The following is a 17,342-nucleotide window of genomic DNA, read 5'->3' on the forward strand; positions in this document are numbered from 1 at the left end:
GTACTGTATCTCTGCCTCCTCTCCTCCCTCTCTCCCTCCTTTCAGAACCCTCTCCATTTTCAGATGCCGATGCAGAACCCGGCCCTGCCCCAGGTGGAGCTGCTCTACTCCCTGCTGGTGATCAACAGCTGGTATGACGTCAGCCTCCTGCTCTGTCAGGAGTGGAACATTTCTAGCTTCCTTGTTCGTCTCCGTAACAACACCAAGTTCCACCTGGGTTCTGTGGTCAACATCACCACCTACACTACCTCCTCTGGATCTCACCCCAACAGCTCTGTCTCCAAGGCCGACGTCCAGACCTCTCTACGGGGATACCTGGAGTCCATCAAGGAGTCAACGTCTACAGTCGTAACATTCGGCTGCGACATCCGGGACATCAAGAGGATCTTTAACGTGGTGACCAAGCTGGGCCTGATGCTGCCAGAGTACCACTGGGTGTTGGGGGACACGCAGGACGTTGAGGAGCTGAGGACCGAGGGGCTGCCGGCGGGACTGCTGGCCCATGGCAGGATGGGGACTCCCTCCCTGGATCACTACGTACAGGATGGGCTGGAGCTGGTGGCCCGGGTGGTGGGGTCAGCTGCGTACCGCTCCCCTGAGCTCGCCCTCATCCCCTCCATCACCAACTGCATGGATACACAGAACAGCCAGACCAGGAACATGACCTCAGGGAAATATCTGTCCAGGTGCAGTACTGATGCTGATTCACTTCTCATATAAGCATTAATAAAGACGTTTGTGGTGATTTAATCCTAGTGGTTTAGGACAAAAGCTCTCTATTGGTCAATACCTGTAAATACATAACCTAGAGGACATACTGTATGTCTCTTATAAAAATTCCACAACAACAAACTTGCCAAAGCAGAGAGAGCTGAGATCTCCCTTACTGTCTCAAGTCAGGTGTGGAGCATGTCCCTAAAGGTAAAAAAACAAACAAATGATAGACATATCTATTGTCTGACCCCTGCTAGTGATATTTATTTTACCTTAATTCAACTAGGTAAGTCAGTTAAGAACAAATTCTTATTTTCAATGACAGCCTAGGAACAGTAGGCTGACTGCCTGTTCAGGGGCAGAATGACAGATTTGTACCTTGTCAGCTCGGGGATTTGAACTTGCAACCTTTCGGTTACCAGTCCAACACTCTAAACACTAGGCTACCCTGCCGCCCCATCTATCAGACATACACAGTCTGACCCCTGATAGTCTGACCCCTGATAGTGATATCTATAGTCTGACCCCCTGCGGACCTGGCATCCTTTCACTCCCTCCTCTCTACATTTTCCTCCTCTGTCTCTGCTGCTAAAGCCACTTTCTACCACTCTACATTCCAAGCATCTGCCTCTAACCCTAGGAAGCTCTTTGCCACCTTCTCCTCCCTCCTGAATCCCCCCTCCTCCCTCTCTGCAGATGACTTCGTCAACCATTTTGAAAAGAAGGTCGACGACATCCGATCCTCGTTTGCTAAGTCAAACGACACCGCTGGTTCTGCTCACACTGCCCTACCCTGTGCTCTGACCTCTTTCTCCCCTCTCTCTCCAGATAAAATATTTCGTCTCGTGACGGCCGGCCGCCCAACAACCTGCCCGCTTGACCCTATCCCCTCCTCTCTTCTCCAGACCATTTCCGGAGCCCTCCTCCCTTACCTCACCTCGCTCATCAACTCATCCCTGACCGCTGGCTACGTCCCTTCCGTCCTCAAGAGAGCGAGAGTTGCACCCCTTCTGAAAAAACCTACACTTGATCCCTCCGATGTCAACAACTACAGACCAGTATCCCTTCTTTCTTTTCTCTCCAAAACTCTTGAACGTGCCGTCCTTGGCCAGCTCTACCGCTATCTCTCTCAGAATGACCTTCTTGATCCAAATCAGTCAGGTTTCAAGACTAGTCATTCAACTGAGACTGCTCTTCTCTGTATCACGGAGGCGCTCCGCACTGCTAAAGCTAACTCTCTCTCCTCTGCTCTCATCCTTCTAGGCCTATCGGCTGCCTTCGATACTGTGAACCATCAGATCCTCCTCTCCACCCTCTCCGAGTTGGGCATCTCCGGCGCGGCCCACGCTTGGATTGCGTCCTACCTGACAGGTCGCTCCTACCAGGTGGCGTGGCGAGAATCTGTCTCCTCACCACGCGCTCTCACCACTGGTGTCCCCCAGGGCTCTGTTCTAGGCCCTCTCCTATTCTCGCTATACACCAAGTCACTTGGCTCTGTCATAACCTCACATGGTCTCTCCTATCATTGCTATGCAGACGACACACAATTAATCTTCTCCTTTCCCCCTTCTGATGACCAGGTGGCGAATCGCATCTCTGCATGTCTGGCAGACATATCAGTGTGGATGACGGATCACCACCTCAAACTGAACCTCGGCAAGACGGAGCTGCTCTTCCTCCCGGGAAGGACTGCCCGTTCCATGATCTCGCCATCACGGTTGACAACTCCATTGTGTCCTCCTCCCAGAGCGCTAAGAACCTTGGCGTGATCCTGGACAACACCCTGTCGTTCTCAACTAACATCAAGGTGGTGGCCCGTTCCTGTAGGTTCATGCTCTACAACATCCGCAGAGTACGACCCTGCCTCACACAGGAAGCGGCGCAGGTCCTAATCCAGGCACTTGTCATCTCCCGTCTGGATTACTGCAACTCGCTGTTGGCTGGGCTCCCTGCCTGTGCCATTAAACCCCTACAACTCATCCAGAACGCCGCAGCCCGTCTGGTGTTCAACCTTCCCAAGTTCTCTCACGTCACCCCGCTCCTCCGCTCTCTCCACTGGCTTCCAGTTGAAGCTCGCATCCGCTACAAGACCATGGTGCTTGCCTACGGAGCTGTGAGGGGAACGGCACCTCAGTACCTCCAGGCTCTGATCAGGCCCTACACCCAAACAAGGGCACTGCGTTCATCCACCTCTGGCCTGCTCGCCTCCCTACCACTGAGGAAGTACAGTTCCCGCTCAGCCCAGTCAAAACTGTTCGCTGCTCTGGCCCCCAATGGTGGAACAAACTCCCTCACGACGCCAGGACAGCAGAGTCAATCACCACCTTCCGGAGACACCTGAAACCCCACCTCTTTAAGGAATACCTAGGATAGGATAAGTAATCCTTCTCACTCCCCCCTAAAAGATTTAGATGCACTATTGTAAAGTGGCTGTTCCACTGGATGTCATAAGGTAATGCACCAATTTGTAAGTCGCTCTGGATAAGAGCGTCTGCTAAATGACTTAAATGTAAAAATGTAAATGATAGTGATATATATATAGTCTGACCCCTGATAGTGATATATATAGTCTGACCCCATGATAGTGATATATATAGTCTGACCCCTGATAGAGATATCTATAGTCTGACCCCTGATAGTGATATCTATAGTCTGACCCCCTGATAGTGATATATATAGTCTGACCCCCTGATAGTGATATCTATAGTCTGACCCCCTGATAGTGATATATATAGTCTGACCCCATGATAGTGATATATATAGTCTGACCCCATGATAGTGATATATATAGTCTGACCCCCTGATAGTGATATCTATAGTCTGACCCCCTGATAGTGATATCTATAGTCTGACCCCCTGATAGTGATATCTATAGTCTGACCCCCTGATAGTGATATCTATAGTCTGACCCCCTGATAGTGATATATATAGTCTGACCCCTGATAGTGATATCTATAGTCTGACCCCTGATAGTGATATCTATAGTCTGACCCCCTGATAGTGATATCTATAGTCTGAACCAATGATAGTGATATATATAGTCTGACCCCTGATAGTGATATCTATAGTCTGACCCCTGATAGTGATATATACAGTCTGACCCCTGATAGTGAATATCTACAGTCTGACCCCTGATAGTGATATCTATAGTCTGACCCCTGATAGTGATATATATAAGTCTGACCCCTGATAGTGAATATCTACAGTCTGACCCCTGATAGTGATATCTATAGTCTGACCCCTGATAGAGATATCTATAGTCTGACCCCCTGATAGAGATATCTATAGTCTGACCCCATGATAGTGATATCTATAGTCTGACCCCTGATAGCGATATATATAGTCTGACCCCTGATAGTGATATCTATAGTCTGACCCCTGATAGTGATATCTATAGTCTGACCCCTGATAGTGATATCTATAGTCTGACCCCATGATAGTGATATATATAGTCTGACCCCTGATAGTGATATCTATAGTCTGACCCCTGATAGTGATATCTATAGTCTGACCCCTTGATAGTGATATATATAGTCTGACCCCTGATAGTGATATCTATAGTCTGACCCCTGATAGTGATATCTATAGTCTGACCCCTGATAGTGATATCTATAGTCTGACCCCTGATAGTGATATATATAGTCTGACCCCTGATAGTGATATCTATAGTCTGACCCCTGATAGTGATATCTATAGTCTGACCCCTGATAGTGATATATATAGTCTGACCCCTGATAGTGATATCTATAGTCTGACACCCTGATAGTGATATATATAGTCTGAACCCATGATAGTGATATCTATAGTCTGACCCCTGATAGAGATATCTATAGTCTGACCCCCTGATAGTGATATCTATAGTCTGACCCCCTGATAGTGATATATATAGTCTGACCCCTGATAGTGATATCTATAGTCTGACCCCCTGATAGTGATATCTATAGTCTGACCCCTGATAGTGATATCTATAGTCTGACCCCTGATAGTGATATATATAGTCTGAACCCATGATAGTGATATCTATAGTCGGACCCCTTATAGTGATATCTATAGTCTGACCCCTGATAGTGATATCTATAGTCTGACCCCCTGATAGTGATATATATAGTCTGACCCCTGATAGTGATATCTATAGTCTGACCCCCTGATAGTGATATCTATAGTCTGACCCCTGATAGTGATATCTATAGTCTGACCCCTGATAGTGATATCTATAGTCTGACCCCTGATAGTGATATATATAGTCTGACCCCTGATAGTGATATCTATAGTCTGACCCCCTGATAGTGATATATATAGTCTGACCCCTGATAGTGATATCTATAGTCTGACCCCCTGATAGTGATATATATAGTCTGACCCCCTGATAGTGATATCTATAGTCTGACCCCCTGATAGTGATATCTATAGTCTGACCCCTGATAGTGATATCTATAGTCTGACCCCCTGATAGTGATATATATAGTCTGACCCCCTGATAGTGATATATATAGTCTGACCCCTGATAGTGATATCTATAGTCTGACCCCCTGATAGTGATATATATAGTCTGACCCCTGATAGTGATATCTATAGGCTGACCCCTGATAGTGATATCTATAGTCTGACCCCTGATAGAGATATCTATAGTCTGACCCCTGATAGTGATATATATAGTCTGACCCCTGATAGTGATATATATAGTCTGACCCCTGATAGTGATATCTATAGTCTGACCCCATGATAGTGATATCTACAGTCTGACCCCATGATAGTGATATCTATAGTCGGACCCCTGATAGTGATATCTATAGTCTGACCCCTGATAGTGATATATATAGTCTGACCCCTGATAGTGATATCTATAGTCTGACCCCATGATAGTGATATCTATAGTCTGAACCCATGATAGTGATATCTATATTCTGACCCCTTATAGTGATATATATAGTCTGACCCCTGATAGTGATATCTATAGTCTGACCCCTGATAGTGATATCTATAGTCTGACCCCCTGATAGTGATATCTATAGTCTGACCCCTGATAGTGATATCTATAGTCTGACCCCTGATAGTGATATATATAGTCTGACCCCTGATAGTGATATCTATAGTCTGACCCCTGATAGTGATATCTATAGTCTGACCCCTGATAGTGATATCTATAGTCTGAACCCATGATAGTGATATATATAGTCTGACCCCTGATAGTGATATCTATAGTCTGACCCCTGATAGTGATATATACAGTCTGACCCCTGATAGTGAATATCTACAGTCTGACCCCTGATAGTGATATCTATAGTCTGACCCCTGATAGTGATATATATAAGTCTGACCCCCTGATAGTGAATATCTACAGTCTGACCCCTGATAGTGATATCTATAGTCTGACCCCTGATAGAGATATCTATAGTCTGACCCCTGATAGAGATATCTATAGTCTGACCCCATGATAGTGATATCTATAGTCTGACCCCTGATAGCGATATATATAGTCTGACCCCCTGATAGTGATATCTATAGTCTGACCCCTGATAGTGATATCTATAGTCTGACCCCCTGATAGTGATATCTATAGTCTGACCCCCTGATAGTGATATATATAGTCTGACCCCCTGATAGTGATATCTATAGTCTGACCCCTGATAGTGATATATATAGTCTGACCCCTGATAGTGATATCTATAGTCTGACCCCTGATAGTGATATATATAGTCTGACCCCCTGATAGTGATATCTATAGTCTGACCCCCTGATAGTGATATATATAGTCTGACCCCTGATAGTGATATCTATAGTCTGACCCCATGATAGTGATATATATAGTCTGACCCCTGATAGTGATATCTATAGGCTGACCCCTGATAGTGATATCTATAGTCTGACCCCTGATAGTGATATCTATAGTCTGACCCCTGATAGTGATATATATAGTCTGACCCCATGATGGTGATATATATATAGTCTGACCCCTGATAGTGATATCTATAGTCTGACCCCTGATAGTGATATATATAGTCTGACCCCCTGATAGTGATATCTATAGGCTGACCCCTGATAGTGATATCTATAGTCTGACCCCTGATAGAGATATCTATAGTCTGACCCCCTGATAGTGATATCTATAGTCTGACCCCCTGATAGTGATATCTATAGTCTGACCCCCTGATAGTGATATATATAGTCTGACCCCTGATAGTGATATCTATAGTCTGACCCCCTGATAGTGATATCTATAGTCTGACCCCCTGATAGTGATATCTATAGTCTGACCCCTGATAGTGATATCTATAGTCTGACCCCCTGATAGTGATATCTATAGTCTGACCCCTGATAGTGATATATATAGTCTGACCCCTGATAGTGATATATATAGTCTGACCCCCTGATAGTGATATCTATAGTCTGACCCCTGATAGTGATATCTATAGTCTGACCCCTGATAGTGATATCTATAGTCTGACCCCTGATAGTGATATATATAGTCTGACCCCTGATAGTGATATATATAGTCTGACCCCCTGATAGTGATATATATAGTCTGACCCCTGATAGTGATATCTATAGTCTGACCCCCTGATAGTGATATATATAGTCTGACCCCCTGATAGTGATATATATAGTCTGACCCCCTGATAGTGATATCTATAGTCTGACCCCCTGATAGTGATATCTATAGCCTGACCCCATGATAGAGATATCTATAGTCTGACCCCCTGATAGTGATATCTATAGTCTGACCCCCTGATAGAGATATCTATAGTCTGACCCCATGATAGTGATATCTATAGTCTGACCCCCTGATAGTGATATATATAGTCTGACCCCCTGATAGTGATATCTATAGTCTGACCCCTGATAGTGATATCTATAGTCTGACCCCCTGATAGTGATATCTATAGTCTGACCCCATGATAGTGATATATATAGTCTGACCCCCTGATAGTGATATCTATAGTCTGACCCCATGATAGTGATATCTATAGTCTGACCCCTGATAGTGATATCTATAGTCTGACCCCCTGATAGTGATATATATAGTCTGACCCCCTGATAGTGATATCTATAGTCTGACCCCCTGATAGTGATATATATAGTCTGACCCCCTGATAGTGATATATATAGTCTGACCCCATGATAGTGATATATATAGTCTGACCCCTGATAGTGATATATATAGTCTGAACCCATGATAGTGATATATATATAGTCTGACCCCCTGATAGAGATATATACAGTCTGACCCCTGATAGTGATATATATAGTCTGACCCCTGATCGTGATATATATAGTCTGACCCCTGATAGTGATATATACAGTCTGACCCCTGATAGTGATATATATAGTCTGACCCCTGATAGTGATATATACAGTCTGACCCCCTGATAGTGAATATCTACAGTCTGACCCCTGATAGTGATATCTATAGTCTGACCCCTGATAGTGATATATATAAGTCTGACCCCTGATAGTGAATATCTACAGTCTGACCCCTGATAGTGATATCTATAGTCTGACCCCTGATAGTGATATATATAGTCTGACCCCATGATAGTGATATATATAGTCTGACCCCTGATAGAGATATCTATAGTCTGACCCCTGATAGTGATATATATAGTCTGACCCCATGATGGTGATATCTATAGTCTGACCCCCTGATAGTGATATATATAGTCTGACCCCCTGATAGTGATATATATATAGTCTGACCCCATGATGGTGATATCTATAGTCTGACCCCTGATAGTGATATCTATAGTCTGACCCCCTGATAGTGATATATATAGTCTGACCCCTGATAGTGATATCTATAGTCTGACCCCCTGATGGTGATATCTATAGTCTGACCCCTGATAGTGATATCTATAGTCTGACCCCTGATAGTGATATCTATAGTCTGACCCCTGATAGAGATATCTATAGTCTGACCCCCTGATAGAGATATCTATAGTCTGACCCCTGATAGTGATATATATAGTCTGACCCCTGATAGTGATATCTATAGTCTGACCCCTGATAGTGATATCTATAGTCTGACCCCATGATAGTGATATATAGTCTGACCCCCTGATAGTGATATCTATGGTCTGACCCCTGGTAGTGATATCTATAGTCTGACCCCTGATAGTGATATCTATAGTCTGACCCCCTGATAGTGATATCTATAGTCTGACCCCTGATAGTGATATCTATAGTCTGACCCCTGATAGTGATATCTATAGTCTGACCCCTGATAGTGATATATATATAGTCTGACCCCTGATAGTGATATCTATAGTCTGACCCCATGATAGTGATATCTATAGTCTGACCCCCTGATAGTGATATATATAGTCTGTCCCCATGATAGTGATATCTATAGTCTGACCCCTGATAGTGATATCTATAGTCTGACCCCTGATAGTGATATATATAGTCTGACCCCTGATAGTGATATATATAGTCTGACCCCTGATAGTGATATATACAGTCTGACCCCTGATAGTGATATATATAGTCTGACCCCTGATAGTGATATATACAGTCTGACCCCCTGATAGAGATATCTATAGTCTGACCCCTGATAGAGATATCTATAGTCTGACCCCATGATAGTGATATATAGTCTGACCCCTGATAGTGATATCTATAGTCTGACCCCATGATAGTGATATCTATAGTCTGACCCCTGATAGTGATATCTATAGTCTGACCCCTGATAGAGATATCTATAGTCTGACCCCCTGATAGAGATATCTATAGTCTGACCCCCTGATAGTGATATCTATAGTCTGACCCCTGATAGAGATATCTATAGTCTGACCCCTGATAGAGATATCTATAGTCTGACCCCTGATAGTGATATATATAGTCTGACCCCTGATAGTGATATCTATAGTCTGACCCCTGATAGTGATATATATAGTCTGACCCCATGATAGTGATATCTATAGTCTGACCCCATGATAGTGATATCTATAGTCTGACCCCCTGATAATGATATCTATAGTCTGACCCCCTGATAGTGATATATATATAGTCTGACCCCCTGATAGTGATATATATAGTCTGACCCCCTGATAGTGATATCTACAGTCTGACCCCCTGATAGTGATATATATAGTCTGACCCCATGATGGTTCTGTTTGACCAGCAGGTCACAGATACAACCCCCTCTTTGCCTTTCGTGGCATCAGGGCTCAGGCCCTGCCAAAAGGGCACATAATGAACCAGGCTTGTGCAGCTTAGAGCTCATCTCAGTAGCTAGGTTTAATAAGACGATGCTGTCTGCTGCAGTCATTTAGTCACAGTGTCCTCCAGCTGCAAGCGCAGGTGTAAAGAATTATATGATTTCATTGAGATTCATGAACAGAAGACAGTCCCACATCAGAATCACCTGATTGGTTTTCTGTTCTGGCCTTTAACCCCTGAATTCTAAGCCTCAAATTTACCCTTATCCTATAACCTCATCTGTTTTTCTGCCCCCACCCTGCAGGTTTCTGTCCAACACGTCGTTTGAAGGTCTGAGTGGTTTCATCTCGTCCCAGGAGGAGACAGTGATCTCCTCAGAGAGCCATCACTTCATCTGGTCCCTGCAACACGACCCCATAGGGAAGCCCATGTGGACCAGACTGGGCCGATGGAAGCATGACAGGGTGCTACTGGACTACACTGCCTGGACCAACAAACAGGTGAGAGGGAGGGGCTCAGAGAAACAGATATGTTACAACTTCCCCCTGGTCTCCCCTTACTAATAGATATGTTACAACTTCCCCTGGTCTCCCATTACTAATAGATATGTTACAACTTCCCCTGGTCTCCCCTTACTAATAGATATGTTACAACTTCCCCTGGTCTCCCCTTACTAATAGATATGTTACAACTTCCCCTGGTCTCCCCTTACTAATAGATATGTTACAACTTCCCCCTGGTCTCCCCTTACTAATAGATATGTTACAACTTCCCCTGGTCTCCCCTTACTAATAGATATGTTACAACTTCCCCTGGTCTCCCCTTACTAAAAGATATGTTACAACTTCCCCCTGGTCTCCCCTTACTAATAGATATGTTACAACTTCCCCTGGTCTCCCCTTACTAATATATTTACATTTACATTTAAGTCATTTAGCAGACGCTCTTATCCAGAGCGACTTACAAATTGATATGTTACAACTTCCCCTGGTCTCCCCTTACTAATAGATATGTTACAACTCCCCCCTGGTCTCCCCTCACTAATAGATATGTTACAACTTCCCCTGGTCTCCCCTTACTAACAGATATTTTACAACTTCCCCCTGGTCTTCCCTCACTAATAGATATGTTACAACTTCCCCTGGTCTCCCCTTACTAATATATATGTTACAACTTCCCCTGGTCTCCCCTTACTAATAGATATGTTACAACTTCCCCTGGTCTCCCTTTACTAATAGATATGTTATAACTTCCCCCTGGTCTCCCCTTACTAATAGATATGTTACAACTTCCCCTGGTCTCCCCTTACTAAAAGATATGTTACAACTTCCCCCTGGTCTCCCCTTACTAATAGATATGTTACAACTTCCCCTGGTCTCCCTTACTAATAGATATGTTACAACTTCCCTGGTCTCCCTTACTAATAGATATGTTACAACTTCCCCTGGTCTCCCTTACTAATAGATATGTTACAACTTCCCCAGGTCTCCCTTACTAATAGATTTGTTACAACTTCCCCTGGTCTCCCTTTACTAATAGATATGTTATAACTTCCCCCTGGTCTCCCCTCACTAATATATATGTTACAACTTCCCCTGGTCTCCCCTTACTAATAGCTATGTTACAACTTCCCCCTGGTCTCCCCTTACTAATAGATATGTTACAACTTCCCCTGGTCTCCCCTTACTAATAGATATGATACAACTTCCCCTGGTCTCCCCTTACTAATAGATATGTTACAACTTCCCCCTGGTCTCCCCTTACTAATAGATATGTTACAACTTCCCCTGGTCTCCCTTTACTAATAGATATGTTATAACTTCCCCTGGTCTCCCTCACTAATAGATATGTTACAACTTCCCTGGTCTCCCTTACTAATAGATATTTTATAACTTCCCTGGTCTCCCTTACTAATAGATATGATACAACTTCCCCTGGTCTCCCCTTACTAATAGATATGTTACAACTTCCCTGGTCTCCCTTTACTAATAGATATATTACAACTTCCCCTGGTCTCCCTTACTAATAGATATGTTACAGGTTCCCCTGGTCTCCCTTACTAATAGATATGTTATAACTTACCCTAGTCTCCCTTACTAATAGATATTTTATAACTTCCCTGGTCTCCCTTACTAATAGATATGTTACAACTTCCCCTGGTCTCCCTTACTAATAGATATGTTACAACTTCCCCTGGTCTCCCTTACTAATAGATATGTTACAACTTCCCCTGGTCTCCCCTTACTAATAGATATGTTACAACTTCCCCTGGTCTCCCCTTACTAATAGATATGTTACAACTTCCCCTGGTCTCCCTTTACTAATAGATATGTTATAACTTCCCCCTGGTCTCCCTTCACTAATAGATATGATACAACTTCCCCCTGGTCTCCCCTTACTAATAGATATCTTACAACTTCCCCCTGGTCTCCCCTCACTAATAGATATGTTACAACTTCCCCTGGTCTCCCCCTACTAATAGATATGTTACAACTTCCCCTGGTATCCCCTTACTAATAGATATGTTACAACTTCCCCCTGGTCTCCCCTTACTAATAGATATGTTACAACTTCCCTGGTCTCCCTTACTAATAGATATGTTACAACTTCCCCTGGTCTCCCTTACTAATAGATATGTTACAACTTCCCCTGGTCTCCCTTACTAATAGATATGTTACAACTTCCCCTGGTCTCCCTTACTAATAGATATGTTACAACTTCCCCTGGTCTCCCTTACTAATAGATATGTTACAACTTCCCCTGGTCTCCCTTACTAATAGATATGTTACAACTTCCCTGGTCTCCCTTACTAATAGATATGTTATAACTTCCCCTGGTCTCCCCTTACTAATAGATATGTTACAACTTCCCTGGTCTCCCTTACTAATAGATATGTTACAACTTCCCTGGTCTCCCTTACTAATAGATATGTTACAACTTCCCCTGGTCTCCCCTTACTAATAGATATGTTACAACTTCCCCTGGTCTCCCCTTACTAATAGATATGTTACAACTTCCCCCTGGTCTCCCTTACTAATAGATATATTACAACTTCCCCTGGTCTCCCTTACTAATAGATATGTTACAACTTCCCTGGTCTCCCTTACTAATAGATATGTTACAACTTCCCTGGTCTCCCCTTACTAATAGATATGTTACAACTTCCCCTGGTCTCCCTTACTAATAGATATGTTACAACTTCCCCTGGTCTCCCTTACTAATAGATATGTTACAACTTCCCTGGTCTCCCTTACTAATAGATATGTTACAACTTCCCCTGGTCTCCCCTTACTAATAGATATGTTACAACTTCCCCTGGTCTCCCTTACTAATAGATATGTTACAACTCCCCTGGTCTCCCTTACTAATAGATATGTTATAACTTCCCCTGGTCTCCCTTACTAATAGATATGTTACAACTTCCCCCTGGTCTCCCCTTACTAATAGATATGTTACAACTTCCCCTGGTCTCCCCTTACTAATAGATATGTTACAACTTCCCCTGGTCTCCCCTTACTAATAGATATGTTACAACTTCCCCCTGGTCTCCCCTTACTAATAGATATGTTACAACTTCCCCTGGTCTCCCCTTACTAATAGATATGTTACAACTTCCCCTGGTCTCCCCTTACTAATAGATATGTTACAACTTCCCCCTGGTCTCCCCTTACTAATAGATATGTTACAACTTCCCCTGGTCTCCCCTTACTAATAGATATGTTACAACTTCCCCTGGTCTCCCCTTACTAATAGATATGTTACAACTTCCCCTGGTCTCCCCTTACTAATAGATATGTTACAACTTCCCCCTGGTCTCCCCTTACTAATAGATATAGACTTCCCTACCAGCGAATCAAGGACATTCCCTCCCTCTTCCCTACCATGAAATCAAGGACATTCTCCCTGTTCCCTTCCAGCTCATCAAGGACATTCTCCCTCTTCCCTACCAGCGAATCAGGGATATTCTGATAAGCGTGACAAAGTTTGATGATGTAATGTTACAAGTAAAGTAGGAAGACCAGGTTTTAAAAGGCAACAGGATATTAATGTGACATGAAGGTGGTGTTTCCATGTGGTCTAGAGAAGCGGTTTAATGCTCTGACTGAATGGAAGCTGATAATTATTCGTTTTTTGTTACTCTGCTGGTCTCAGCAGGTCCCAGCAAGAAATGACGAGTCCTCGCTTTCCGAGACCGAGTACCAATGTATCCTACACCGAGACAAGACCGAGACAATCAATATGTTGACTCCAGTACTTCAACACTAGCTCATGGACTATGCTGCCTGGACTAGAACATTATAGCCTGGGGACCAGACCTGTTTGTGCTATTATTCCTCTCCTTGCCACCTCTTGTCAATGCTGCTGCTGCTACGGTTAACCCTCTTTTCCACCTTCCTGTTTTCTCTCTCTCTCTTTCCTTCCTTCTCCCTCTCTCCTTCTCCCTCTCTCCTTCTCCCTCTCTACTTCTCCCTCTCTCCTTCTCCCTCTCTACTTCTCCCTCTCTCCTTCTCCCTCTCTACTTCTCCCTCTCTACTTCTCCCTCTCTACTTCTCCCTCTCTACTTCTCCCTCTCTACTTCTCCCTCTCTACTTCTCCCTCTCTCCTTCTCCCTCTCTCCTTCTCCCTCTCTACTTCTCCCTCTCTCCTTCTCCCTCTCTACTTCTCCCTCTCTCCTTCTCCCTCTCTACTTCTCCCTCTCTACTTCACCTTCTCCCTCTCCTTCCTTCTCCCTTTACCCCTCCCTTCCTCCCTCTCTCCTTCTACCCCTCCCTTCCTCCCTCCCTGATGGACTAACAAACAGGCATCCTATCAGGGCGGGGACTGGAGGTACCTGTCGCGGCTCCATCTGCGGGTGGTCACCCTGGTGGAGCACCCCTTCGTCTTCACCCGGGAGGTGGATGAGGACGGTCTCTGTCCCGCTGGTCAGCTCTGCCTGAACCCCCTCACCAACAACACAGTCCTGCTCCAGTCTCTCTTCCTCCAGATGCGGGGGCCCAACGACAGCATTCCCATGAAGTATAAGAAGTGTTGCTACGGCTACTGCGTCGATCTACTGGAGAAACTGGCGGAGGACATGGGGTTTGATTTCGACCTGTATATTGTAGGCGACGGCAAGTACGGTGGGTTTAAGAACGGACGCTGGACAGGGCTGGTGGGGGATCTTCTCAGCGGAGCGGCCCACCTGGCCGTCACATCTTTCAGTATCAACTCGGCCCGGAGCAGGGTTATAGACTTCACCTCCCCGTTCTTCTCCACCTCTCTGGGCATCCTGGTACGGACCCGGGATACGGCAGCGCCCATCGGGGCATTCATGTGGCCCCTGCACTGGTCCATGTGGCTGGGGATATTCGTCTCGCTACACGTTACTGCCGTGTTCCTGACCATCTACGAGTGGAACAGCCCGTTTGGGATGACGCCGCGAGGCAGGAACAGAGATAAGGTGTTCTCCTTCTCCTCGGCTCTGAACGTCTGCTATGCCATCCTGTTTGGCCGTACAGCTGCCATTAAACCTCCTAAGTGCTGGACGGGGCGGTTCCTCATGAATCTCTGGGCTATCTTCTGCCTGTTCTGTCTGTCCACCTACACAGCCAATCTGGCCGCCGTCATGGTGGGGGAGAAAACCTTCCAGCAACTCTCAGGAATACACGATCCAAAGGTAAGGACTACTCAGCTGTATTAACTCCTGTCCAGTACTACAACATGTACATAAATAGTGCACCGTAGGGTGTTGTGGGGCTGAGGCCTGAAGCTAGGTAGAAGGGCCAAGGAGGGGGGCTGGGAAGAGTGGCCTGGAGAGAGGGGCTATGGAGAGGGTCTGGGGAGAGGGTCTGTGGTAAGGGGGCTAGGGGGAGGAGCCTAGGGAGAGGGAGAGAGGCAGAGGGGCTAGGGAGTGGGGTTGGGGAGATGGGCTGGGGTAAAGAGGGCTATGGAGAGGGAGAGTGGCTAGGGAGTGTGGCTGGGATATGGCGAGAGGTGAGAGGGGCCTGTTTTAGAAGGGTTAAGAAGAGGGAGAGGGACTGAGGAGAGGGGCTGGGAAGAGGGAGAGGGGAGAGGGGCCTGGGAGAGGGGCTGGGGATAGGGGCTGGGGTATGGGGAGAGGGACAGGGGCCTGGGAGAGAGTCCTGGGGAGAGGGCCCTGGGAGAGGGGCCTGGGGAGAGGGCCCTGAGATAGGGGCTGGGGTATGGGGAGAGAGGGCTGGGGAGAGGGAAAGGGACTGGGAGAGAGTCCTGGGGAGAGGAGTTAGGGAGAGGGCCCTGGGAGAGAGCCTGGGGAGAGGGGTTAGGGAGAGGGCCCTGGGAGAGGGGTTAGGGGGAGGGGAGAGAGCCCTGGGAGAGTGGCTGGGGTATGAGGAGAGGGAACGGGACTGGGAGAGAGTCCTGGGGAGAGGGGTTACGGAGAGGGCCCTGGGAGAGGGGTTAGGGAGAAGGGAGAGGGCCCTGGGAGAGGGCCTGGGGAGAGGGGAGAGGGCCCTGGGAGAGTGGCTGGGGTATGGGGCTGGATGAGGCATAAGGTTCAAGAGGTTATGGATTTTACAATGGAGAGGAGTTGAAGTGAAAAGGTATTTTTGAAAAGAGTCCAGTAGATCTATGAGGGTTGCAGCGTTGTGGAGAGTTCCAGTTTAAAGTGCAGTATCATCACAATTAATCAGTGGTCTGTCTGGGACAGTCCGACTGGTCTAAGCAACTGCCTCCAGAATAGGTCATATAATGTATCAGTGTGAATGTGGGATCAAATCCACCCCACTGCTATTCTAGATTACCCTCTCATCCTATCTTTCCTGTCAGTCTTTCACTGTCCTGTCTAAAACAATACATGCAAAATGGTTGGACAGCCTAACTCCTTTAAAAATAAAACACATAACAATCACAGTTTAAAGGTAACAGGAGCGAAGAGAGCTCTGTAACAGGTAAGCTGTGATGAGGAAGTAATAGACCACAGTTACAGGAGGTTGCATACCACTGTTACAGGAGGTTGCATACCACTGTTACAGGAGGTTGCATGCCACTGTTACAGGAGGTTACATACCACTGTTACAGGAGGTTGCAGACCACAGTTACAGGAGGTTACATACCACAGTTACAGGAGGTTACAGACCACAGTTACAGGAGATTACAGACCACAGTTACAGGAGGTTACAGACCACAGTTACAGGAGGTTACATACCACAGTTACAGGAGGTTACAGACCACAGTTACAGGAGGTTACAGACCACAGTTACAGGAGGTTACAGACCACTGTTACAGGAGGTTACAGACCACAGTTACAGGAGGTTACAGACCACAGTTACAGGAGGTTACAGACCACAGTTACAGGAGGTTACAGACCACAGTTACAGGAGGTTACAGACCACAGTTACAGGAGGTTATAGACTGAAATTACAGGAGGCTTTAGACCACAGTTACAGGAGGTTACAGACCACAGTTACAGGAGGTTACAGACCACAGTTACAGGAGGTTACAGACCACTGTTA

General features: G+C 45.6%; 1 protein-coding gene across 1 annotated transcript in view; it reads left to right on the forward strand.

Moving 5' to 3' along the window:
• LOC118378790 (glutamate receptor ionotropic, NMDA 3A-like) overlaps positions 1 to 17,342 on the forward strand; it is a 115,588-nt gene that overhangs the window by 17,295 nt on the left and 80,951 nt on the right. The window contains exons 2-4 of the mRNA XM_052526013.1: positions 46 to 686; positions 10,175 to 10,370; positions 14,672 to 15,526. Coding sequence (XP_052381973.1) covers positions 46 to 686; positions 10,175 to 10,370; positions 14,672 to 15,526 — 1,692 coding nt within the window. The remainder of the gene's footprint in view (positions 1 to 45; positions 687 to 10,174; positions 10,371 to 14,671; positions 15,527 to 17,342) is intronic.

Source organism: Oncorhynchus keta, chromosome 9, assembly GCF_023373465.1.
Source record: "Oncorhynchus keta strain PuntledgeMale-10-30-2019 chromosome 9, Oket_V2, whole genome shotgun sequence".
In the NCBI taxonomy this organism is placed as follows: Eukaryota; Metazoa; Chordata; class Actinopteri; order Salmoniformes; family Salmonidae; genus Oncorhynchus; species Oncorhynchus keta.